Source organism: Drosophila innubila (genome assembly GCF_004354385.1).
Source record: "Drosophila innubila isolate TH190305 chromosome 3R unlocalized genomic scaffold, UK_Dinn_1.0 2_E_3R, whole genome shotgun sequence".
In the NCBI taxonomy this organism is placed as follows: Eukaryota; Metazoa; Arthropoda; class Insecta; order Diptera; family Drosophilidae; genus Drosophila; species Drosophila innubila.
The window spans coordinates 18472392-18496957 of NW_022995380.1; the positions used below are offsets into that span (position 1 = coordinate 18472392).

Consider the following 24566-nt stretch of genomic DNA (forward strand, 5'->3'; position numbering starts at 1 on the left):
CTAAAGGATAAAATCATCAACGTATAGAACTATATACCGCTCCCTTTCAATATGTTGGGAGCGTGTTGTTTATTACCTTCTTAACCTTGTCATATTTAAAGTAACCAAAATATTTGTATTCATTTGCTATAATTTTTATAAAAAATATAAATTTTTTGGTACCGCTTTAATTTGCTATTTATAAATTACTTTGATTAGAGGGATAATCCAACTTATGCTTGGATAAAAATTTACGGATAACACTGTCATAAAAAATAATACGAAATCGTAAGAAAGGCCAAAAAGCAAAATGCCAGATATCTGGAATTTTTCGTAAAAATTACTATTTTGAGTTTAAAAATAAGATTGAAGCCCTTCGGTACCGAAGCTTTGAAAATACATTTTTAAATCTTTTAGCTTTGCATTAACTATCTATCTGCCTATCTGTCAACCTCAAAACATATATGACTGAAAGTATTACAGAATCACAGTCTGATTCAAATTTCTAAATTTTTCTATTCTACTTTTTGGTATTTTTACAGTATTGACATCATGTTAGTGTCACAAATTCCGAAATGCTGGATGTGTAATTGTGTACGGTTTCTGGCCTCCCGAAAGCATGGACCATTCCGTAAGGTGCCACACTTGCCTGTTAAGGGTCCAAGGGACTTTGATTACTGGAAACGGTTGAAGCGTAAAGGGATGAGCAAAAAAGACCATCACAAAGATAACACATACAGAACTAATAAATTGAACAAGAAGATAATCACTCCAAAGAAAAAATGCGAAGAGCCGCCTATTAAACGTTGATTTAGAAACATCTGGAAATTACAACAGAGGAAATGTAAATGAACTATTTATTATTTTTTTTTTTTTTTTGCATGCGCAACGTTGCTTAAAATTTTTATAATAAAGAGTAAAGGAGATCTTTACATCTTAGCGCGAGTATACTTTAAATAAAAGCCATTTTGTTTTTACTCCCTGTATCAGGGAATATTTAGATAATCCTTTATGCAGAAATTGCAGGATTAAAAAATTCTTACAAGTACGCAGCTTTTGTTCAAAAATCGCGCCGATCTATTTTTGACCAAATGGTTAACAGATTGTGGCGGTCGGCGATAGACAGTATTTTAGTAGAATAAACAAATTCTTATAATCGATTATAAAAAGGAACTCTGTTATACAACTGTTGAGCGCATGTACTCATTTATTTACTCATTACTGAAAAGTATCGTTTATAAAGAACAGCTGGACTTCGTCTCTTCTTTGTGTTCGGCGGTTTTATTTTCACATTCAATCGTGCGCCTCCCATGGCGCTATTGAGAAAGGTTTCAAGTAGCTTTAGCGGCATATTTCGACGCTATGCTAGCTCCAGTGGATGTACCATATATAGTCTCAGCTCCGGACATGTTAAGTGCGGCGTCTCGGTTATCCGAGTCTCTGGACCACAGACAAAACACGCTCTGCGCGCCATTGTTAACAACGTTGAATACGAGCCGAAACAGCGACAGGCATATTTGAAATCATTTTATCACCCGGCCAGCAAAGAGGTTATCGATAAGGGACTGCTCCTATGGTTTCCCGGTCCAGCCTCATTTACTGGCGAGGATGCGTGTGAATTTCAAGTGCATGGCTCGTTGGCCGTTATTGCTGCCATGCTGGATGCACTTGGTCAAGTGCCGGGATTGAGACCAGCTCAGCCGGGTGAATTCACAAAACGTGCCTTCTTTGGCGGCAAACTCGATCTAACAGAGGTGGAGGGATTGGCTGATTTAATACATGCCGAGACGGAGGCTCAACGCAAACAGGTGAAATTGATTTCCGTAACTTTAAGAAGATGCACTTACATAACATCCATTACAGGCACTTTTACAAAGCACTGGCGCCTTGGCGCGTCTCTATGATAACTGGCGTAAGCGACTCATTCGCTGTTGCGCCCATTTGGAGGCGTACATTGACTTTGCCGAAGAGGAGCAGATTGAAGGAGGCGTCATATTACAATTGACCAAAGAGCTAAACGCTGTAAAGCGTGAAATTCGTGTTCATCTGAATGATCAGCGACAGGGTGAGCTGCTAAGAGACGGTGTGCGCACGGTAATCATCGGTGCTCCGAATGTGGGAAAGAGTAGTCTTCTGAATCTTCTCTGCCAGCGTTCAGTGTCCATTGTCACGGAACAGGCGGGCACAACACGCGATATTATTGAGACAACACACAATTTTGGCGGCTATCCAGTTGTATTTGCGGATACTGCAGGATTACGCAAGCATACCACAGACTCCATCGAAGTGGAAGGCATGGCACGAGCTAAACAATGCTTAGCCCAGTCCGATCTTATACTCCTGCTAACGGACGCCAGGCAGCTACGTGACGTGGCCAGCAATGACGCCCTGACTGGCCACATTGAGAGCTATTTGCAGGAGCTGGACATACCACAGGAGATGTGCAATGGAAAACGCTTGCAGTTGGTGGCGAATAAAACAGATACACTTACAGCGGAGGAGTTGGAGAGTCTTAGCAAGCTGGAGAATGTGTTGGCTCTATCCTGCCATAAACAGGACAACTTGCCAGAGTTTCTGGGTTCCTTGGAGCAGATGCTGAAACAGCTGTGCGGCACACCACAAGCCGAACATCCTCGCATTACGCACATGCGTTACAGACAACAACTGGAACGTTGTATTGAGCACATTGAGATATTCTTAAGAGATTACAAGCCTGATGTATACCCGGATATGGCCATAGCAGCTCAACAGCTGCGCAAATCAATTCGTTGCATTGAACGCATCACTGGACATGTTAGCTGCGAAGATATACTCGATGTTGTATTCAAAGATTTCTGCATTGGAAAATGATTCGTATTCTAGAATTTAAGTGTACAGTTCGCAATATTATACCCAACATATAGACTGCTAAATAAACACCGATTCTCTTTTTCTTTCAAACAATTCGTATTCAATCCACACTTTCTATTATTGTTGGTTTTATAGGTAAGCCGCAGCTAAGTTCCACTTAACGGATTTGATTTCATATTTAGCGATATTTTTATGGGGTATTATTAATACCCCTTTCCACAGTGGATGCCACCACTTCAGTTTTTGTAGTTTCTAATGCAAGCTAGTTAGAGTAGAAGAATTATTATTGAACTTAAGTTTTAAAATGCATTATTTTTTAAAAAACCGTAACAAGCAACTTTAAAATTAAAAAAAAAAACGGAAATAAAGTTTACGGGAATACCTTTAATAAATGCATAGGCTGATAGTTCTTAGAAATAATATCGATAGATATTGTTGAGACCTATCGATAAGTCGATATCACAATGTTCATTTACTCATTAAGAAAAATGAAAAACAATACTTAAATAATTAAAAAATAACGTGACGCAGGCAAATTAGGCAGTTAATTGGAAGTAAGGGTGTTAACACGGTTGGTGTGGCTTTGTTCGTTTGTGTGTGGAGTCTCCAAGCCAAGACAAGATGCCAGGCAAGGTAGGCGTCAAAATAAAGGCTGCGCGCAATCTGCCAGTTATGGACAAGAGTAGCGAGACAACCGACGCCTTTGTGGAGATCAAGCTGGCCAATAAAGAGCATAAGACAGAGGTATTCCGGAAGAGTCTCAATCCAACGTGGAACACCGATTGGTATGTGCACACACACTCACGCATGGTGTACATTTGTATAAATAGATAAACTAATTGATTGTTATCTTTGACATGCGATGCGTGCAGGTTTCGCTTTGAGGTGGACGATGCTGAGTTGCAGGACGAGCCGCTGCAAATCCGATTGATGGACTATGATACATACTCGGCGAACGATGCAATTGGAAAGGTTAATATTAGTTTAAATCCACTGTGCCTGGAGAGCTCTAGTCAGGCGGCCCATGGCAAGGGCACCGTGCTCTCTGGCTGGATACCTGTCTTTGATACGATGCACGGCATTCGCGGCGAGATAAATGTCATTGTCAAGGTGGATCTATTCTCCGATGTCAACAAGTTTCGCCAGAGCTCCTGTGGCATACCCTTCTTTCACTGTACGTACTTCAATTGGGGAATCTGTAGAGTACATCTTCTAATTCTGTTCCTATGACTTCAGCACAATGTGTACCGTTTGGCTTTCGGGCACAGGTCATACATGGCTTCGTCGAGGAGCTGGTGGTCAACGATGATCCAGAGTATCAATGGATTGACAAAATACGCACACCACGCGCCTCCAACGAGGCACGTCAGGTTGTCTTCCTCAAGCTGTCGGGTCAAGTGCAGCGCAAAATGGGACTAAAAGCCATTAACATGGGCGCCAATGCGGTCATCGGATATACGCAATGTTTTGATCTTGAAGGAGATGTCGGTGTCGTGGCACGCGGCGTCGGCACGGCGGTTACTCTAATCAAGGACACAAGCAGCAGTCAGCCAAGCAGCGCGGATGTCGCACTCATTGAAGAGTGAGTACTCAGAAAAAGAATGAACTTATGGTAAACTTTGACTTTATCATGGATATGTCGTGTGATCAGGCAAAACTTGATAGTAGAAGCAAATTTGAAACATCCACTCCAAATTAAACCAGGCGGGTATCAGATGATATTTCAAAAAAAATAGAGAAATTTAATATTCTAGAACAGTGGTCGAGAAAACAATAGAATAATGTAATACAAGAAATTAATTTAATATACGATAGTTGAGCTTTATGATCTGGTAAACACATCTGATCGATTCCATAAAGTTTTAGTGTAAAATTCTACAACTAATCAGAAACATACATATATGTATAAAATTTATATGCAGAAACAATCAATTTTTTCAAGATTCAATAGGCAAGTATTTGAAGTACATATCCATGATAAGAAGGTTACCCAGGGGAATTTAAGATTAACCCAGTGTGTAGGTGTAGACTTTGTAGTTCCACATGCCAACATGTTCTAAAGCGTTCTATTCTTTTCTCTTGAATGTTCTCCTTCGATTCTTCAACGCGAATTCACGAATTCAAAATTCAAAACGCAACGTTCGTTTAACTCTCATCTCTGTATAATATTAATATATATTATGCTCTTCCTTGTCGTACTTTCGTTAATGTATTGCACGCCTCAAAAATATATATATCGTTGTTGTTTTGTGTTGTATTTGTAACATATGATGAAACGTTGTCACCTCAAACTCTCAAACTCACAATCTCCAATCGACTTCACCGACAATAGAGTTCAGAAGTATTTAGACTTTTTGAACTGCACGGGGGAAAGTAGTTTCAGTTTGCCATTGTCGGGAGCCTCACCACAGTATCGCATCAATATATATAAACAGCCCAGTATTAGTGGCAGCTCAGCGGCAGCAGCAGCAGCGGCGGCGGCAACAATGTTCTATTTGGAAAGCGGCAGTAGTGATACAGAGGATGCGGATGTTATGCAGAATCTCTTGAAGCAGGAGGATGAACGGGGCGAGCGGATACGTGAAAAGAAACTGCGGCATCGCATGCGCCGTTTAACATCCTCCTCCCGGAATGTTTTCAGCGAGAAATATGCAACGCTATTGCGGCGTATTGAGCCCAAGATACCAGAGAATGCAACCCAATCCCTCAGCAATATTTTCGGGGGGAACGGTGGAGCAGGCAGCAAACGTCGTCGCAAATCTCGATACTCGGTGGGCAAGCGAACACCACCGGCAATTGTGCGGTCCATAAGTGATGATACGGGTGCAGGGCCAACTATGTGTCAGCTGGCTGTGCCACAGTTTCAGGAGAGCACACGCTCGGCACCAGATTTGGACGTTGTTGCCTTTCAACGTAAGTCCACGTATTCAACGGACTCAAGCGAGTCGCTATCAATAATCGAAACGATTGCCACAGACCTTGACATTGGAGCAACACCAGGAACAGTGTCCAGTGACAGCGACGAGGATCTGCAGCTGGGTGAGATCTACGATGATGACGATGACAATTTGCAGGACAACTGGATTAAGCCCGGCGAGACACGCAGCTGTGAGAACAGCCAATCTGAATTGACGCCCAAGCGGCACACGCTCTTTGAAGATCTGAAGAGTTTCTCGCGCCGCCTGCAGAAATTGATGCACTTGACATCAAGCCAACCAATGCAACCGTTGCCAAGGCGTTCGCTGTTGTATGCCGCTGCTGCCCTTCAGCCGTCATTGGAGCGTAAACCATATTATTGCTCACATCCAGAGTTGCCGACATGCAATGCGGATGATTGGCAGGGTGTAAATTTAAATGCGTCCGCTTCCATGTTGCAGCTGAATCGCTTGCCTAGCTATGAGACCAGTTTGCGACGCAGTGCATCGCTAAGTCGTTTCGCAAGCGAAAGTTGTCTAGATGCAGCCCCCTTAGCTTCCATTGCACCAACTCCAACTCGAACTCCATCAATTCCACTACCACAATTGCAACTACAACTCCAAGATCAAGATCAATATCAAGAAACCGCAACAGAACAAGAAAATGCAAATATGTTGCAACTAAATGCGCCCAAGCTGTGCATTTGGCCATCAACCCCAACGCCAACAGAATCCGATACCAGTTTACAGACGCGCTCCTTTGATTTTTATGATCCTCCTTTTTTTAAGCTAGACCATGTTGTAAATATATCTAATAGTACTAATCATAGTAATAACAATAATAAATCATCATTGCTTGCTCCATGCTATTCTGTTTCGCCATTTGCCATTGAAAATCAACAACAACCACAACCACGATCAAAATGCTCAACTAGGTCCAGCAGTGATCTTCAGCAGCAGCAGCAGCAACAACAGCAACAACAGCAGCAGCAACAACAACAACCGTCGCCGGCACAGGTCGTTCTAATACCCACAACGATTGCCACGATCGAGAATAATGGGAATGCCAAGAAATTTGCTTCCCCTGTTGGCAGCAATCGATTGAAATTAACTCCCAGTCCATCCAAGAGCGGCATCTCGGGTGGCGCGAATGCGGACAGTGCATCCACATCCACAGCATCGACGGTTACCACAATGGTGCCCGCCAAGGAGCTGGGCGAGATCTGTCGTCGCTCATCCGACTCTGATCTGAGTGTCACGCCAAAAGGTATGTAGTTGGCCAGTCCATCCATAGGATGTAGTCATTGGATCTAAGCCTAGGCTAAGTAAGGATATACATACATAACTATATTACTATATATCAACATAATAGTATACTACTAAAATATAAGCAATTATAAGCAATTCTCCTGCTGCTTGTCGTTGTATAAGTTTGCGCGCTCGCGTATGTGTGTGTGTGTGTTTGTGTATGCGCGCGTCTCATTTCGAGTAACTCACAAAACTCTTATAACGTTCTCTCTTTGCGCCCGCTGCTCAACCAATCGCCATCAGGCATATCCTACACATTACATCGTAAGCGTAAGTAGTAGCTGTCTCTCTCTCTCTCTCTCTCTCTCTCTACCTTACTCTCACAGTGTCGATGTACATTCTCGATGTGTTTGTGTATCAGACTCTCCCTATATCTGTGTGTATGCGTGTGTGTGGGAGGAGGGTGACTGATTGCAGCTAAGAATCCCTTGCCTTTTTTAAATGTTATAAAATGCCTCTCTTACTCTCTTGCGCGCTCTCTATCTCTCTTAAGCCTAATCTGATCTTTATCCGCCAACAAATATTTACGTTACGCTATATATGCCTTAATGTTTATATCTAAACGTTCTCAAAATGCTTACAGTTATTCAAGTAATTGTTTTGACAAAAAAAATTCATATTTGTTATTTTTTAAATACTCCAACGCAATGCATCTCATATTTCTTTTTTCTAAATAGTATAACAAAAATATAAGAAAAAGTAAATAAATAAAAAGCAAGAAAAAGCTGTTTATATATAAAATTCATGAATTTTGTATTTTTGTCAAAACATTTACTTAACAATCAATATATAGCTATTCAACTCCATGCTTATTGCGATGTCTAATAATAATCAAAGCTTATTACTATTAATACATCCTTAAATAAACGTATTGATTACAAACCCATTATAATATTTTATTGAGTTTGATAAAAGTTTAATATGATCTGCGCTAAAATTATAAATAAATATTTGAAGGAACACTTTTTCCGAATATTTAATAACCGTTCTGTAACAAAATTTTATTTTTCAGATAAGATTTATGTATTTATTGGTTTTAATTTGAAAGAGCACTTTTTCCGAATATTCAATAACCGAACTGTAACTCAATCTGATTTTTCAGATAAGATCTATATATATATAATTTTTAATTTTGATTTAAATTTGAAAGCTTATAAAAGAAAAATAGAAAAGTGGATGCTTCTATCACGTACATGTAACCACATATAAAGTCTATTTCGCGAAGTTTCAGTTACCCTTTGTAAGGGTTGAAAAAAAATAGTTATTACTCTTTCGCTTTTCTATAAAATCTATAAACTATAAAATTTCAATATTTCCAGGCCAAATTATTTTCAGCAAAACATTGAGGCCTGCTCTCATTACAAAATTTTCCCAAAGCAAAATTAAATAATTAAAAATTATAATTGGTGTTAGTTTAAAATTGTTGGGTCAAAAGAAAACCATTCAAATTTCATTTTGGAATAATTAGATCTGAAATTGACTTAGAAATGGGAACAGGCCTATGTATCTTCTACCATTACTTGGAGGTATGATTCTACCGCGTATATCTATCCTATCGGTGTGCCCACCTACCTAAGCCTAAGACTTAACGTTGTAAATTTGTGAAACCAACGTGAAAAACTGTTATAATGAACCGTAGATTCATTTCAAGTTGACTTTTCCATTCGTAGGCAACTCGATTTGTGTGGCCAGCGAGCGTCTGGCGGCTGCAACGGCGATGATGCGACTAACGACTCCGACAGTGGGCAACAAGGCAACCGATAGTCTGGACATGTTGGAATATCCGTTCTTGACCATGACCAAATATCCAACTGGTTTCATACTGCATCTGGGAGCCACTGTGGCGGCACGTTCTGTCAAATTGCTGGAACGTGTTCCAAATCCGGATGAGCCTGAGGTGCGTGACAGTTGGTGGACAGAGCTGCGCATGGAAATTCGATCACATGCACGTTCCCTGGGTTGCAATGTGGTGCTGGGCTACGCAGAGTCTACGACCATATCGTAAGCATTTGAATTTGACATACTGAAATCTTCCTAATCGATAACTTATATTATTTCTAGTGACGATGTTTGTGTCTTGTCTGCGACGGGCACTGCAGCCGTTATCAATATGGTCTTTAATCGCTCCGTCTCGCAAACGGACATCTTTGCCATGTCCAAGGCAGGCAACAATGTGGCCACCATGTCCAATTCTATGGAGGAGCGCGACCCAAACGGCAGCCTAGGCGAGGCAGCAGCCTCAAGCAAGGACAGCGGCTCCCTGGGCACAGTAAATGGTTCGGCAAGCAAACGCTATGGTTTGCCAGGTCCAAATGCTCCACGCAACACATGTACCGTCTGTCATGTGCCCTACAACCTCAATTCAGTGCCATTTAATGTTAAGATGAAAAAGTGCTCCATCTGTCGCAAGGGCCGAGTGCCAGATGTGCTCTTGGCCACGTTAGAGGTGCCAGAATATGTCCAAGTCAGCGGACGTGGTTGTTTTATGCAAGCCCAAGTGGTGCGCGCTAAGAGGGATTTGCGATCCGAACTGAATGCCAAAGAGATATCCGACGGGCTTCCCTTTTTGGAGTATGAACTGCATCGTGTATTGATCAATAAGTTGAAGGCCAAGGGCATGAATGCCATATTTGGACTGCGTACTCAGGTGGCCATTGGCGAGCGTATGATAGCGTTAATTGCCACGGGAACAGCGCTCTTTCTCAGCGCTTTACCTGTGCCACAGGTGCCCAAAATTGTGGCTGGCAACTCATGGACGGACAAGCAAAAACTCAATGAACTGCAAAAGAAATTGCAGGAGACTTTCGAGCGCAATCAGGAGATCTATCAGTTAAAGAGCATGGATCCCGATTTGGCTAGCGTAAGTGGAGCTGCAGGTGATAAACAATCAGATACCGATGACTCTGATGATGAGGAAATGAATGAAATCGATTTGAATTGTGGCAACAAAGAACTGTGCGTATTAGAGGTGGATGATATTGAGGATTTGGAGATTATCTCGCTACTTATGGAACCATATCCGCCTGAGGGCTTCCATGTGGTCAACACACAACAGGTGCCGGGTCTGCTTGAACTCGATGCCGTTAAAAATCTTCAAATGTTTACACAAGTTTGGCGTGCTCGCCTCGAGGTGGGACAAAATGTGAATGGTTTCCCAAAACATTTTCAACGGTGAGATCAATCTAATCTCGTCAACAAATGTTGTATAATTTTGTACATAACTTTATAATTTCACAGACTTCTGCAGACCATCTATTTCAAACTGCGTACAATGATACCCTGTGCCATATGTGATCTGCGCTTCAGGCTGGATTTGCCGGAATCAGTAAGCAATTCAATCAGAATGAAAATCTTTAAGTGATTAATATTGATTTACACTTGTGCAGGACCAAATCCAATTGCTAGTCACTGGCATGGCAATGGGTCTGAGCGATGCTAACAAAATGAAATATCGACGTCGAGGAGCGCCGGCAATGCAGGCAAATGGGTTTAATGATGCAACTGTGCAGGCGCAGGCACAATCGCAAATGCAGCCAGCTATGCATGGCACCCAATCCCAGCCAGAGTTAAATGGTAAGCGAATGCTGCAGGAGGAGGATTATATTTTCCCGCTGGACGAGGATCAAGTGGTCGACACACCAACGCCGACAAGCACTGCAATACCTCCTTTTGGCATGAGTTCATTTAAGGTGCGCAAGACATCACCATCCCGGCTAGGTAATCTGGGTAATCTATCGACGGGCTTACCATCAGCCAAGACGCTCAACATCACGCCAGTGCCACGTAATCGCTACGTAAATAAAAAAAAACAATTGAATTTTGGGCTGTCTATATTATACGCTGTTTTCTATTTCCCAACAGTTTCCTCTGCGAGATCGACATGGTGTCGATTTGACCCCGCTCAGCTTTATACCCGGTGGACGCATTGAGAAGTATTTGGGCAATCTAAACTTCTTCTTCATCAGAGAGAGCACATCCATACGCGAGAATGGTGGCATTAGTGGATTTGTCCATGGCTTTATCACTGAGCTGCTTGCTGTGGTGCGTGCCCACATTGCGTCACTTGGTGGCAATGCCATGGTGTCGTTTTATATAACCGAACTGATATTGTTCGATAATCAACATAAAAATCAGGTAAGCTACTATTAATTAAACACTTTACAAATCAAGTTTAATTAAAATTATTTTGTTCTTTTTGCAGGGTCAGTGTCTGATCAGCATCGGCGGAGATGCGGTCTATGTGAGCTACTATTCCGATGACTGATATACACGCTTGCGGGGCATATAGCGCTTGTTTTACGCGAATCGTCCAAAAAGTCTCTATTACTGAAAGCAACTTCCTCCCTTTCTTGTGCTCTCTCACTTTCTCTCTCTCTGTTGATGCCAACTGTTCTCAGCTTTCTGGATCCGGCGTAACGATTGAAACAATTCATGACTTGTCATGACAAAAGTGCTAGGCACGACCAACTTAAAATAATTACTTACTTGTTACGTTGTACTTAAATAATTACGATAGAACAGAGTAATCCGATGCTTACAACTGTAGCGACTATATAGTCGAAATCAATTTGCAATATTCAAACTGTGAAATGACGTTCAGACATTTAGCGTGAATTTTTTAGGTCTTGTTATTTGTTTGCTTAATGTTTAGATTTTAGCTACTTGCGATTTGTACATAGTTGAATTGTTTATTGAATTTACAGTTTTTCCCCAGATTATACATAACTATTTGTTTCCCCCTTCTTTTGTGAGCCAATGTCTCTAAACAATATACAATACACAATCAAGTGTAATCAATTTTGTCACACAAAAGTGGACTTAACAACATGTGTAAAATTAGAATACATAATTAACAATACGCAAACGTTTAAAATATACAATTGCTCAAATAATATTCAATGGGTATTCGACTCTTCAGTTGGGCGTTGTGGAAAGTAGCACAAACATGACCCACAGATGCAGCAAGGCCACGTATAGAATCATACATATGCGCATCATCGGATAACGTCGCAGGAAGGCACCAACACGTATGCCCACGGAGTCTGCCTGGCGCAGAGCGCGCTTGAAACGACGGGCGACCCGGTTATCAAATGGACTTGGATGCATTATCAGCGGAAACTGTGCCTTGACTGTAAGAGATACGGATGTGAATTAGTACAATTAAGTGATGACATGTATTCTCATCTATTGTACCATCATCGGTGCTGTTCGAGAGCAGCGTGCTGCGGGAACTGGAGCTGTTACGTTGGTGTCCCATTTCCAGCGTATGCATATTCTGATTCAGCTGCGCCTGCATATTCTCGTGCTGCAGTCGCAGTGCATTGCGCTCCGATGTGACGCGTTCTAGTAAACCTTGTCGCTCGACCAGAGATTGTGTGAGAGCTTTGAGACGATTCTCATAGTCGGTCTTGGCATTTGTGACACCGGATTCGCTTAGTTGTTGCCGCTGCTGTTGCAATTGATGCTCCTTCTCCTGCAGACGGGTGGCAGCGGAAGCCATTTGGTTGCTCATTTGTTGACGCAGCGTAGACAACTCCTGTGTCAGCATGCGTTGCTCTGATTCGATCACCACGTTGTGCTCCCGGACAGTGCGCAGCTCTTTGGCTAGACTTTGCTCCCGTTGACGAGCGATACCGATGTCCAGTTCGTGTTGGCGCTCCTGTATGATGTAATCATCTAGCTGCAGTCGCAGTTTCTGTTGCTCCTCATTGGCGTGCTGCAGCTCCTGTTTAATGGCATCATATTCGATCTGTAGGAAACGTGTTTCACTGTCCTTGTTGGCTAACTCTTGCCCAGTACCTTCTGCATTGGGATTCGCTTTGAGCTCAGCTATGAGCGCATCCTTTGCTTGCAGTGCTCGCTGTGCTTTCGTCCGATACTCTTGCAGCTCCGTACGCTGTTGATCTGTCTCCTTGATTTGCATTTGCAATTTGTGGGCTGTGCTCACGTACTCCTGTTGCAGTTTAGCAAGATTGCTCTCCAGCTCTGAGATGGAGTGCACGTACGCCATGTGAGCTGTTTGCGCCTCGTTAAGTTCGTGCACGGCCTTATCACGCTCCTCAGATAATGCTTGAGTTTGGTTCTCCAACTCCTGGGCCCGCTGCCTAAGGCCAAGGTTTTCGCTGTCGCGGTTGAGCTCCTCCAGACGCATTCGCAACTCGTCCCGTTCACCTGTGATTTCATTCAGAGCAATCTTGAATGCCGCCAATTCGTGTGTGTCCATGTTGTTGCCGTTATCCGTATTAACTGAAAAACTTGCGGATGTTGGTAACTTATGGCGTAGCTCTGTGGTCACCACATTATGTCCCTCGCTTTTAGCGCTGGAGGCGCTATTACCCACCATGGACAACGACATGGGTGTGCTGCTACTGCTGTTGGGAGATCGCTTGGCTGGAGAAAGTGTCGTCTTCAAGGATTGTGTGCTGCTAGTTAAGCTTTTCTTCATGGTATCCAATGCTGGTGCAGCATCTGTGTGCAAGGCCGTTGCTGCATTTTGGTCTAATTTGGTTAATATATTCTCTGCCTTATCGGCCAATCCTGTTATCCATGAAGACATTGCTGACAACAAAACCAACACAAAAGAAAAACTACGAAAATATTTCTAATACGTGGAAAAAGTTTGTTTATTTCAGCGTCAGTTCTGTGCAATTTCGCAATAGCGACATTTTGCAGCACTACAAAAAAAATCGATAACAATTCTATCTCTAATTATGCTATCGATATAGTCTAATGCTACACACACGTAAAAATCAATACTCGCCGCCATATTTTTTCACTCCGAGTCGGACGCGTTTTTATGATAAGTTAAGCAGCGAAAATAGTATACACACGATTATAAGTGGCTAAATAGTGATTATAAAGTGGTACATGATCGAATAAAAACGTTTCTGCACTGCATGCATGCTATAAAAGCGCCTTTAGAATCCAAGTCGGCAAACGTGTGTGCGCGTCCGAGTAATTGTGTATGTGTGTGTGTCTCAGTGTTGCGATTGTGTAAAATTATTATTGAAAAGAGCAAGAGCGTTGTTGGTTGCTAAAACATGGAAGGAGCTGCACAAGTATCTGCCCCACCGGGCGGTGGTCCACGTGGCGGTGGCTACAGAGGTCGTGGCGGTGGCCCTCCAATGCGCGGTGGCTTCGAGCGTGGACGTGGACGCGGAATGGGTCGCGGTCACTTCATGGGTGGCATGCGCGGTGGGGGAATGGGCGGCGGTGGTCCGCCGATGCAGGGCATGATGTCGGGCCCCTCCCGCGGCATGCGTCCCCGTGGTGGACTGGGATATCAAGGTCGAGGTGGGAGCGGCGGCTTTCAGCCACGCGGTGCTCCCATGGGTATGCGGGGCGGTCGTCCGCCTATGTACCAGCAGCGTAAGTAATTAATCAAATGATAAATAGCTAGCTTATAACATTTGCACCTGCCAAATGAATGCAGCTCCCAAACAGCACACTGGCGCCGATAACAACAAGACGGTATCACCAGTACCCACAGCTTCCGCAGTAGCTGGAGATCAGCAGTCCGGCGATGCTGCCGGTGAAGATGGCACGGACGCAGCAGCTGGAGCAACCAGCTCGACAACTGCAGCAGTCAACTCACATGTGGTAAGCAGTGCACCTGGCAGCAACAGCAACAACAACGGAGGACCGCCGCCCTACATAAGTCGGGGTCGAGGACGTGGCGGACCGTTTGGTGGTCGCGGACGCGGCGGCGGTTACAACTCACACATGAACGGCAATGGCGGAAGCGGGATGTACCAGCACTCGCACCACACCAGCTCGATGGGCGGACCAGGAAGCGAGCACGGCGGAATGCCGCGACGTGGCTCCCTGCGCGGGCGAGGCGGTGGTTACAATCAAGGTATGAGTCGGCCACCTATGCAACATCACCAACAGGCACATAATGTCAATACACAAATTGCACCGGTACCAGCTCTCAAACGTGGCGCACCCGGAGGTCCAGGCCCCAAGCGTGGACGTTACGAGGGGGGACCCTATGGCCAGCGACCCATGACGCCAAAGTATCACTCGGCCTCCCAGCATATGCCCCAATCCTCATATGGATCGCAAACAAGCCATCATGCTCCAGCACCAAGGTAAGACAGTTTTTTATTTTTTATACGTGCCATATAATTTTCAGATATATCATTAATCTAGAAAAGAACTGAAAAACAACATAATATTTTAAAATAATAATAATCATAAAAAGTTTATAAAAATATAAAACAAAAGTTAGCCAATGATATTTTTATAAAGAAGTCTTTGATAAAAATAAGCAGGTATCACAAATAATGATTATTTTCCTTTTTTAATTCAAAAAATCAACGACAAGAAAAAATTGTATCTTTAAAAAAAAAAAAACACCATAATGATAGTTTTAAGAAATTTTTGCATTTTCGCCATGATTTTAAAGTTATTGATTTTTATGGATTTTCATCAATAATAATTATTATTTTTGAGTAATTTTATAAAAATCGAACAGTAATAATTTTATTTAAGTTAAAAAAATGTTAAAATCACATATAACCATCAATTCTTTGATCAAAATTAGAATTTATGGCTTACGGAAAGAAACATTTTGCCAATTATGTTGCATGTCCTTATAGAATTGAGTTTATAAAATATAAATGTTAAGAATTAATCTTAAACATCATAGTGTTAACTCCATGATATATAGTATGTCGGAAAATTCAACAAGGTCAAAATTTATTATAAATTGTAATAAGATAGTTGAATTAAATATGATATTAATGCCAACGTTCACTGCAGCCATCATGGTGGCTATCAGACGCATGACCAGACGCAGCATTTCGATCCGTACTCCCAGAGCGGATACAGTGCACAGCCGACCGCTCAGCAGGGCTACAACGGATATGGTCAGAGCAGCGGCTATGCAGCACACACAACACAAGCGACCACACCAGCCAGCAGCAGTTATGCGTCGCATCATGGCACTGAATATGATCAGAGCCAATATCAAGGCTACAAGTGAGTTGATATTTTAAACAGCAACAACATTCTAAACAATTGTGACATGTATTCAACTATTTTAAACAGCTCAACGGGATATGCCCAGCAAGATACGCGCTATCAGTACGGCCAAGACTATAGCCAACAGTATGGAACGGCAGCAGTTGATTACAATGCAACTGGTCAAACGGATTACAGTCAACAGAGCGCTGCTTACGATGAACGCGCTTATGCCGGTTATGGTACGTAATCATCTTGAATGTTAAGTTTATAATATGCGCACATGCATCATCCATTTTTGACAACCTCCTATAGATTCGCAGGCGTATTCTCAGAACTACTCGAACGCAGCAGCCTATTACTAGACAACTAAACAACCTGCCGCATCCCTCAAATGGCGATACACACATTAATGAAGAAAGAACGCTGTGCGTGCTGCAACACGTATGCCAAATACCAAAACAGGGGAGTAGGGCTAAAAGAGCATAAAACTATGATGTTAATACAGACATTTGATTGCTATATATTATAATACTTATACATACACAACATAGACACACAAATCCATAAACACTCAACAATAACACACACACACTCACACACAATTAGTCATAAGCATAAAGTTCTCTTTTTCCTATTCTTTAAGTTGAACCGTGTTGCTAACGTCTTTTTCTACTCCTTCGCCTTTAAAACTATCCCATCAACTTAATGAAACCTACCTTTGTGTTTGTTTGTCTTTGCTTTATCCGATATCTGATCATGTGACTGGCAAGCACATTGTATTGCCTGTTGTTATATGTTTTGTTAGTGGACAAATGGAGCCTTTCATCGGGACTAAGTGCTCCCGCCAAAAATCAAATTATGTATATTTCCTTATATTTTTACAATTTATTTTTCCCCAATTTATCTGTTGGATAAATGCGAATTGAAACTAAATCAATACTGTCAAACATGTCATATTGTACACAGAAATTGCAATGTATAAATTTTAGTTGATAAAAAAAACAACTACAAAATATGCAAATCATTTCGTTAACAATTGAAATTTTTTGCTTACCATTTTTAGTATGAATATCGGAAAATTTATTATGATTTATGATTTATTTGATTCTTTAATCTATTGACGTGAACAAGAAAGCAATTATATTTTCTTTTTCTAATAATACATAGCAACAAATTAAGCAACAAAATCGTAATAATGTAACTCTTATTAATTAAGCTGAGCAAAACTAAATACAAATAAAAAAAAAGAAAGAAATACACAAAAATTATTAGCAAAACAAAGCAAAAACCATTAAATTTATCAAAGTCAATAAAATAATGTTCAAAAATGTGTGTTATGCATTAAACTTATTTATACCTAAATATTATTATTTCAAATGTTTGTTTATACAAAGAATTATAATACAAAATCAACCAAATAAGCAAATGAAAATAAGTGCAACAACAGAAAATGAAAAATCTTATAAAGTTTATTGATTTATTTTTTTCGGACCAGCAGCAAAGTTTATTTAATAACAATTTTAACTACAAACATTAATAATGAAGTAACATCTCAAAGTAAAGAATAATATATAAATGCAAAATATAAACAAAACGAAAAAGGCAATGCATCCGAAGAACAACAAGAACATATCACATTCAAAACGATATTCATTGTTCAACGACATGTAAAGTGATGATTACTGAAAAGTACAAACTTAAGAAACAGACAAGTTAAATGTTTCAAAAAAAAAAAAAAGAAAAATCAAATTTTTAACAAAGTCAAATTGAAAGGTTTAAAGGCATTAAAAAAAAGTATTATTGAAAAGTAAATTCATATTTGGTAAGTTAAGTTGCAAGCCGTTGAATGACCATAAGAAATCCTTAAAATATCTATAATTATATACATGATAACTCAACACTCAATCCTTAAACCATAAGCGAACACAAAAAAAATTATTTATTTTACAATTATTAAAACGTTTTTGAAATGCGTTCAAACATACTTTAGGCTTTATCCGCCTGAACAATTGGAAAGTCCGTTCATTTTTAAAGTGAAAAACTGTGGAATATCAAAATGATAACTATTAAACTAAAGATTGTAAAAGATGTTGAGTCTTACCATAAAAAATTCGGCCTATTGCCGCATTTCTATAAAATTCATGTAGCATTTAGTTTTCTTTTTACAGGAATGAGAAAACTAAATTAACTAAATGAAAAGCGTTTTTAAACGTTTTGAAGAGTGAAGGAAATCAACTGAAAAGGATTATAGAAAAAGGTGAAAAATCGAACAAACACAACACAAAAACTAATGAAATTTATATGAAAAAGTTTAATTTAATTGTTGCAATTTTATGTTACTTACACTTTTGTTTATGTAAAAGAAAATTTTATTTGTTATATTTTATAAAGTAATAATGAATTTTTAGCAACGGCTTAAAGTGCTTACAAATACGCAATTCAAAATGGTGATACATATAATAAAATATTAGAAAAGACTGATCAAAGCTAAATGCAATATATAAAAAAAAATACATGACAAAGGCCTGAATCGTCTTTTTTTTAAACAAAACTAAGATGTTAAAAAATATGATGATTTACATGCAAAATAAATCTTAAAAGGCCGAGCTTAAGAGAAATGATGAAGATATATTTACAAACAAGTCGCAAATTAAGCATTTAATTTTTTATTTTTACTAAAAAACAGTCTTCACGATTTTAAAATCGCCGTTAAATATATACAACATATAAAACAAGAATGACAAAAAAAGACAACAGAACGAAGAATCTTCATATTGAATTAATTGATCTACCCAAAAATGCATTCAATAATAAACTTAAGATTCGAAATCTAAACTGGACTTCAATGAAACCAAAGTACAAATATCAAAATATTTTCAATTCAATCAAGAGAATAAACCAAGAGAAATTGTTTGTTAATATTTTTTAAATTTTAGCATAAATAGAAAACTATAAAAAAAAAAAAAACAATTTACCACCATTTTACATGGTATGCTTTATTTACGTTATGCTCTATTATTTGTTTAATTTTTATTTATTTTAATAATTTATTTAATAAATGCGTGCCAATGCAAAAAAAAAAAATATGCAAATGACCATGAATTTATAAATAATGCTATTATATACAGATTTTTTAATACATCTTTATTACAGCATTCAATAAAAATCTGAATTATCCAACTATCGCTCAAAATTCCATTGGAGCTAATATACAGACATGTGTCCTATATATGTGAACTACGTTTTAAATACTGCCATGCATTATTGATCTTTGGAACCAGACATCCTTCAAATGGTTATAAAACTTTACGGATTCCTTATATCAATATTTTTGTACATTTCGTACAGTATTAGTTTCTCATTTATTGTCAAAGCAAAAGATGAAACAAACTACATAATTGTACAAAATGCCTGTTAAATTTTGGAAAGTTTGCCGTTTCAAGAATTTTTGACAATCGAGGCTAAAAATATTAATTTTTCAAAAAAAAAAAAAATTGTATACAAGGCATAAATCTCAGTCTAGAATAAATTATAAAAAATTTAATAAAATCATGCATCCAATCGATTTGTACATCTAAAGATGACTATTCCGAGAGCTTTTGCGAATGGAACTAAAAATATAATAAAATATTTTGTACTTCTTATAACACAAATTTAAAGTAGTTTTGTTACCAAATTATCAATTTTTTGCAGGAAAGGTCTTTTTGCCCTAGAACGTGCAAGGAAAATAACACTTCACATCACACAAGGTATAATTTACACTCAAAAGTTCTTTAATAAAAACTTCTTTAATGTATAAATCTTAAATTAAATTATAAATTAATAAAGAGTATATTGCTTTCTATGGATCAAATCGAAAACGTGTATTTATTTTAATGCCTGAAATGCACGTTCTTAGCTAGAATTAAAATGTTTTGTGCCTGAAAGAATAGTGAAGTTGACTTATCAAATCAAACTTAAAGAAAAAATTTTTAGGAACAGATCATTTCGAAAAACAATATTAGACTGATACTATGGAGGAGGTTTATCAAAAGATAAGTTTTTGCTGTTTTCCTCTATCCATCCATTTATTTTAGAATTGACAAAACCAATTTTATTTGCATTTTATCATGCGTTCAGTTAGAGAAGAAAGAGACTTTATTTAAAATTCAAATATGTGTATTACATTTTTAAAGTTGAGAACAATATCGTTATGTTAGTTAATAATGCAAGGGCTTCGTGTAAGGAGAACATGTAGTTTGTTTTGATTATTATCGAATATCAATGAGGTATACTTTATGGTTTACAATCTCTTTATTTGTATTGCATTAAAAAAGAGCTTCAAAATAATACACGTAATTTAAATAAATAAAGAGATCAAAATACACAAAACATTTTTTCGGGGGTCTTTGAATACATTTTCGTATATAGAAATATTAGAGATATTTAATTATTGAACATATTGATTTTTTTTTTTATTATTATTGAACTAGAGAGCTTCCAAGTTTACATGTATAACGCCGATGTGCCAAGATTACATAATATTTCTTTATAGTAAGAAGACGTCAAGTGTTGTGCTTTAAACAGAAACGCATTACCGATCCGATCATTAGTCAAAGTCCAGTCGTAGTCCAGTTTCGGTTTAGATTTTAAATTGTTATATCAAAACTTAACGACGTTTGCCGAATCGCAGGAAGACGTGATCAACGTCTGTGCGTTTGTTATAGTTTTTCAGCAAATCCTCAGAGTTCGCCACCAGCGCTGTGAGGATAAGTTAAAAGCAATTTAAATTTGATATATTGCATTGATAGTTCATTTCATATTTACTGGAAGCTTGATTATTGATATAGGACTTGAGAAACGTTGACAATTGATCATTGCTCTCCAGGGCCGAGCAAACCTTTCTAATATTCTGGGGCATTTCGTCCAAGATGCCAGGCTGGCATATAGGCTCCGCTGAGGCCTGGGTGCTAGGAACGCACACAGCCAGCAGGATTATGGCAAAGCAGCAGACGACAAAGAATAGCATTTGAGACATCCTGCAAGGATAAAACCCAACGAAGAGAGTTAATAAGTGAGTTAGTCAATTATTAGCAACAGTTTATCTAAAGTATGCCCCATTTGTATATGCATCTCCATAATTCCTCTTATAATCAAAATGCTGCCTGATTGCCACAAGTTGCACCTGTTGCCTGGATATGGCATTAAATACCTTGAAAGGAGTTTGGCCCGTGGCAAGGTTTTCAATTTGCCTGACTGCGTTACTTTTATTTTTTTAAATCCTAGTGAAAGCCTGATGACAGGCGCGCAAGCAACCAGAAGGAAGGCTCTAATGTTCGCTAATGTGTTTACGCGACAGACAATTTGTTTCTATTAAGCTACAGGCCGAGTAGGCAACAATAATGGCAACCTGTCCCCCTCCCCGCCTTGATGAAGATGTATAAGCCCAGCACACTTATACGCCCCGTGTGACGAACGATGGCGCTGCCATTTGACCCAGTTGACAACGAGCTCTGTGTGCCAATGCTAAACATCTATTTGGTCCTTGTGGCATGCATCTAATGTGTCGTACGTGTTGCGCTTGCATCTGCTTAGCTTAGAAAACGTTGCAACAATATTTTCCAAACAAAAATGTACTACAAGGGGGAGAATTTGGTTGATTGACCCTCGTTGGTTTACATTATGTACACGACATTTAGGTCTTGATTAATCTCCAAATGTCTCAACTAACAGGTAATTTTCAAATGTCAATATTATAAAAATGTGATTAGCATACATTTGAAAAGTTCTAAACTGCATTTATGAGAGCTCCAAGTGACCCTTAAAAGTATGCTATGCACTTTTTTTTGTAAAATTTGCTTAGATATTAAACTTAAAACAGATGTATAGGCTTTTCAAATCCTTTTTCGCTCCAAATAGATAACTTAAATAATTTCTATTGATCTCATAACAAATCAAACCAACTGGGCTTATACACAATTCTAACATATATTGCGAGTGCATTTAAAAGTGGCAAGTCTTACAAAAGATCAAGTTCTTTAGTGAAAATAAAAACTGTATATTTTTTAAATTATATTAACTACAAAAAAGTTCTGCAGAATTAAAAATTTATAAAATCCATCACTAATAATAAATAAATATGTCTTGAAATATTATCTTAGTTACATTTTATACTTTGCAGCTCCTAAAAATGTGTGAACATTTTAAAAATATTATTTGACTACAGTGAAAAGTCTAATTTTAAACAATAATACAATAAGAAAATATGCCAAATTTAGGGGAGTATTTCTAGAATAGTTTAAAATAAACAAACCTGTTGATATTTATTTGTTACTCGAATGTTACGAACGAAAACACTTCAGTTATTATTTTTTAAAAACTGTCAAGTTATTTGAGCTGTTGATGTGCTGTTACACTATTCACTGCTGAATGGAATTGAACTTGTTGAACGCAGGAACTCGAATGATGCTCTGCCTGACAGGACATCAGCTTTTATTTACTTCCGCCGAGCACGCACACAAGTCAAATGCAAGCGTCTGATTGGTTGGAACACACACACACACTGTCACATATTGACATTCAAAAGGACCACATGTTGCGCTTAAACGGATACTTACAGCAGCAGCACGGCGGTTGGTGGGCGTGCTCAAATATTACGTATACGTCACCGAAACCAGAACGATAGCTGTGTGTACCGTGCACTGTGTACTTTGCTACTTTTAAACAAAAGTATGAGCATGAGAGGACACACAATGAATTCGTCAATATATGGGAGATATTATTTAAGTTTTATCAGCTCTTAATTATGTTATAAAAGTACAATTTTTTATGTGCAGTCGCCGGTCCACAGCACGTCAATAAATAGGTATTTAGGATCATTATTATTGCATTTACGAGGCATCGAACTTTATGGATGAGTACTCTTTAAAGCATTGTAGCACCTTTTGCTGCAATTTACTCACTATGTACGTCAGATAGCACGAGAAGTAAAGTGGAGTAATCTTCAGTTTATGAGGTTGGGATTTGCAGTCGAAACGCTGCAATTAATTTGACTTGGCGCGTGTTTCGAATGCAAACTATTTAACAAAGCTTGTCTCTTGACTTATATATACATAAGTACTGTTGTATTATCAAAAGGGCCAACAAACCTGGGGGCGAATGAATAACATATACGAACTGTTTAATTTACAGCCAACGTTATATCAGCACATCAAATTTGTAACACTTTATGCATTTACAAATTAATTCTATTACGCTTTGAAATACCATATAGTATTTAATGGAAAGTCACAGAAATAGATTCTTCTCTTACAATTTTTTAAACTCAAAAATAATCAATCTATATATTTTATTAAATATTATTCCAATAGCTGTTGATTTTAAATTAAATAAGCAGCTCGCAATGTGCATAATAAGGAAATCTTTTACAGTTTATTATCTTCTTTAAATGTAGTAATCATATCACTATTTTACTGAATTAATTTCAATTTTAAAATCAGCTATCGAAATCTATTAAATTGTTGTAGATTCAATACATACTCTTAAAATCTCTATTAATTTCTATTCATTCCAAAATGTAATTTTTTTTTTTTTTTTTGGTAAAAATTAAATTGCTGTAATTTTGTCTGCTATATAATAGATTTAGATCTATAAGTGCAATACAACCGTATCTGCATCGAAAGGTTGTCTTTGTCCAGATTAATACTTTAGCATATCTAATATTTTATACCTTGAGCCTATTGAAAATGGTCAAAAAAGGGTATAATGTGTTTGGCAGAATGTTTGTAACAGGCAGAAGGGGGCTTGGCAGACCCCCTAAAGTATATATATTCTTGGTCAGGATCAACAGCCGAGTCGATTGAGCCATGTCCGTCTGTTTGAACGCGTCGATTTCAGAGACCATAAGAGCTAGAGATTTCAAACTTGGTATGTAGGTTTCTGGATACCATAGGCAGATCAAGTTTGTTATTATTTTTGGCTCGCACCACTATATCCTATAGCTGCCATATAAACGATACATCGAAAATGAAGTTTTAGTATGAAAAAGATTTTTGTTTGTTGAGATATCAGAAACAAACTAATAGAATAAGCACCTGGGCTGGTATTATACATTCTGACCAAGTTTGGTTAAAATCGGTCCACTATATCATATAGCTGCAATATAGACCCTTAATCAAAAATAAAGTGTTAGTATGAAAAAGTTTTTTGTTTTTTGAGATATCTTAACCAATTTGATAGAATATGCATTTAATTTAGTTTTGTCCATCCTGGCCGAAGTTCGTTCAAATCGGGAGACTATATCATATAGCTGTCATAGGACCGATCGGTCAAAAATAAACTTTTAGTATGAAAAAGTTTTTTGTTTTTTGAGATATCTTATCCAAACTGTTAGAATATGCATTTAAGTTGGTTTTTTACATTCTGACAAAATTTTTTTTAATTTAGTTCCATATATCATATAATTGCCATAGAAACAATTGGTCGAAAATCAACTTTTATAATAGAGTACAAGGGCTCAGGGTATCCTACTGAGCGAAGCAAGAATTTTCCACTGCTGGAATAAGTTAT

The 24566-nt window shown here is 38.6% G+C and overlaps 5 protein-coding genes across 7 annotated transcripts; 3 read left to right on the top strand and 2 right to left on the bottom strand.

Annotated features, from left to right (window-relative positions):
• The first annotated feature begins 1226 nt into the window (after positions 1-1226).
• Positions 1227-2919, top strand: LOC117792031 (tRNA modification GTPase GTPBP3, mitochondrial). Its single transcript, XM_034631986.1, has 2 exons — positions 1227-1787; positions 1843-2919. The coding sequence occupies exons 1-2, from the start codon at positions 1290-1292 to the stop codon at positions 2827-2829; spliced, it is 1485 nt and encodes a 494-aa protein (XP_034487877.1). The 5' UTR covers positions 1227-1289; the 3' UTR covers positions 2830-2919.
• A 340-nt stretch (positions 2920-3259) lies between these two features.
• On the top strand, positions 3260-11942 carry LOC117789749 (C2 domain-containing protein 5). The gene is given in 11 exon segments (XM_034628866.1): positions 3260-3614; positions 3702-4003; positions 4066-4411; positions 5162-6279; positions 6400-7011; positions 8723-9053; positions 9114-10223; positions 10290-10377; positions 10439-10846; positions 10914-11186; positions 11254-11942. Coding segments are annotated over 11 exon segments (4815 nt in total). The 5' UTR covers positions 3260-3450; the 3' UTR covers positions 11317-11942.
• Positions 11721-13689, bottom strand: LOC117789748 (golgin-84). The gene is made up of 2 exons (XM_034628865.1): positions 12246-13689; positions 11721-12181 (listed from the first exon to the last, which is right to left on the bottom strand). Exons 1-2 carry the CDS (start codon positions 13606-13608, stop codon positions 11967-11969), a joined length of 1578 nt encoding a protein of 525 aa, XP_034484756.1. The 5' UTR covers positions 13609-13689; the 3' UTR covers positions 11721-11966.
• A 98-nt stretch (positions 13690-13787) lies between these two features.
• LOC117791550 (hornerin) lies at positions 13788-16478 on the top strand. Of its 2 annotated transcripts, XM_034631334.1 has the most exons (6): positions 13788-14420; positions 14485-14907; positions 14980-15142; positions 15816-16034; positions 16104-16258; positions 16332-16478. In XM_034631334.1, the coding sequence occupies exons 1-6, from the start codon at positions 14093-14095 to the stop codon at positions 16379-16381; spliced, it is 1338 nt and encodes a 445-aa protein (XP_034487225.1). In that variant the 5' UTR covers positions 13788-14092; the 3' UTR covers positions 16382-16478. The 2 variants fall into 2 exon arrangements, with proteins under 2 accessions (XP_034487225.1, XP_034487224.1); XM_034631333.1 differs by having other exon boundaries at positions 14485-15142.
• Positions 16479-20115: 3637 nt separating this feature from the next.
• Positions 20116-23027, bottom strand: LOC117790390 (dromyosuppressin). 2 transcript variants are annotated; one of them, XM_034629827.1, is made up of 3 exons: positions 22961-23027; positions 20826-21037; positions 20116-20759 (listed from the first exon to the last, which is right to left on the bottom strand). In XM_034629827.1, exons 2-3 carry the CDS (start codon positions 21034-21036, stop codon positions 20668-20670), a joined length of 303 nt encoding a protein of 100 aa, XP_034485718.1. In that variant the 5' UTR covers position 21037; positions 22961-23027; the 3' UTR covers positions 20116-20667. The 2 variants fall into 2 exon arrangements, with proteins under 2 accessions (XP_034485718.1, XP_034485717.1); XM_034629826.1 differs by lacking the exon at positions 22961-23027 and adding an exon at positions 22312-22529.
• Between the last annotated feature and the right edge of the window lie 1539 nt (positions 23028-24566).

What these genes read in the sequence shown, in the direction of transcription:
- LOC117790390 (XM_034629827.1), bottom strand. Translation starts at nt 21,036, where the DNA reads ATGTCTCAAATGCTATTCTTTGTCGTCTGCTGCTTTGCCATAATCCTG. An exon ending in TATCAATAATCAAGCTTCCA is followed by an intron (nt 20,760 to 20,825) that starts GTAAATATGAAA and finishes TTATCCTCACAG; the next exon opens with CGCTGGTGGCGAACTCTGAG.
- LOC117792031 (XM_034631986.1), top strand. Translation starts at nt 1,290, where the DNA reads ATGGCGCTATTGAGAAAGGTTTCAAGTAGCTTTAGCGGCATATTTCGA. An exon ending in CGGAGGCTCAACGCAAACAG is followed by an intron (nt 1,788 to 1,842) that starts GTGAAATTGATT and finishes CATCCATTACAG; the next exon opens with GCACTTTTACAAAGCACTGG.
- LOC117789748 (XM_034628865.1), bottom strand. Translation starts at nt 13,608, where the DNA reads ATGTCTTCATGGATAACAGGATTGGCCGATAAGGCAGAGAATATATTA. An exon ending in CTCGAACAGCACCGATGATG is followed by an intron (nt 12,182 to 12,245) that starts GTACAATAGATG and finishes TATCTCTTACAG; the next exon opens with TCAAGGCACAGTTTCCGCTG.
- LOC117791550 (XM_034631333.1), top strand. Translation starts at nt 14,093, where the DNA reads ATGGAAGGAGCTGCACAAGTATCTGCCCCACCGGGCGGTGGTCCACGT. An exon ending in CATCATGCTCCAGCACCAAG is followed by an intron (nt 15,143 to 15,815) that starts GTAAGACAGTTT and finishes CGTTCACTGCAG; the next exon opens with CCATCATGGTGGCTATCAGA. An exon ending in ACGCGCTTATGCCGGTTATG is followed by an intron (nt 16,259 to 16,331) that starts GTACGTAATCAT and finishes AACCTCCTATAG; the next exon opens with ATTCGCAGGCGTATTCTCAG.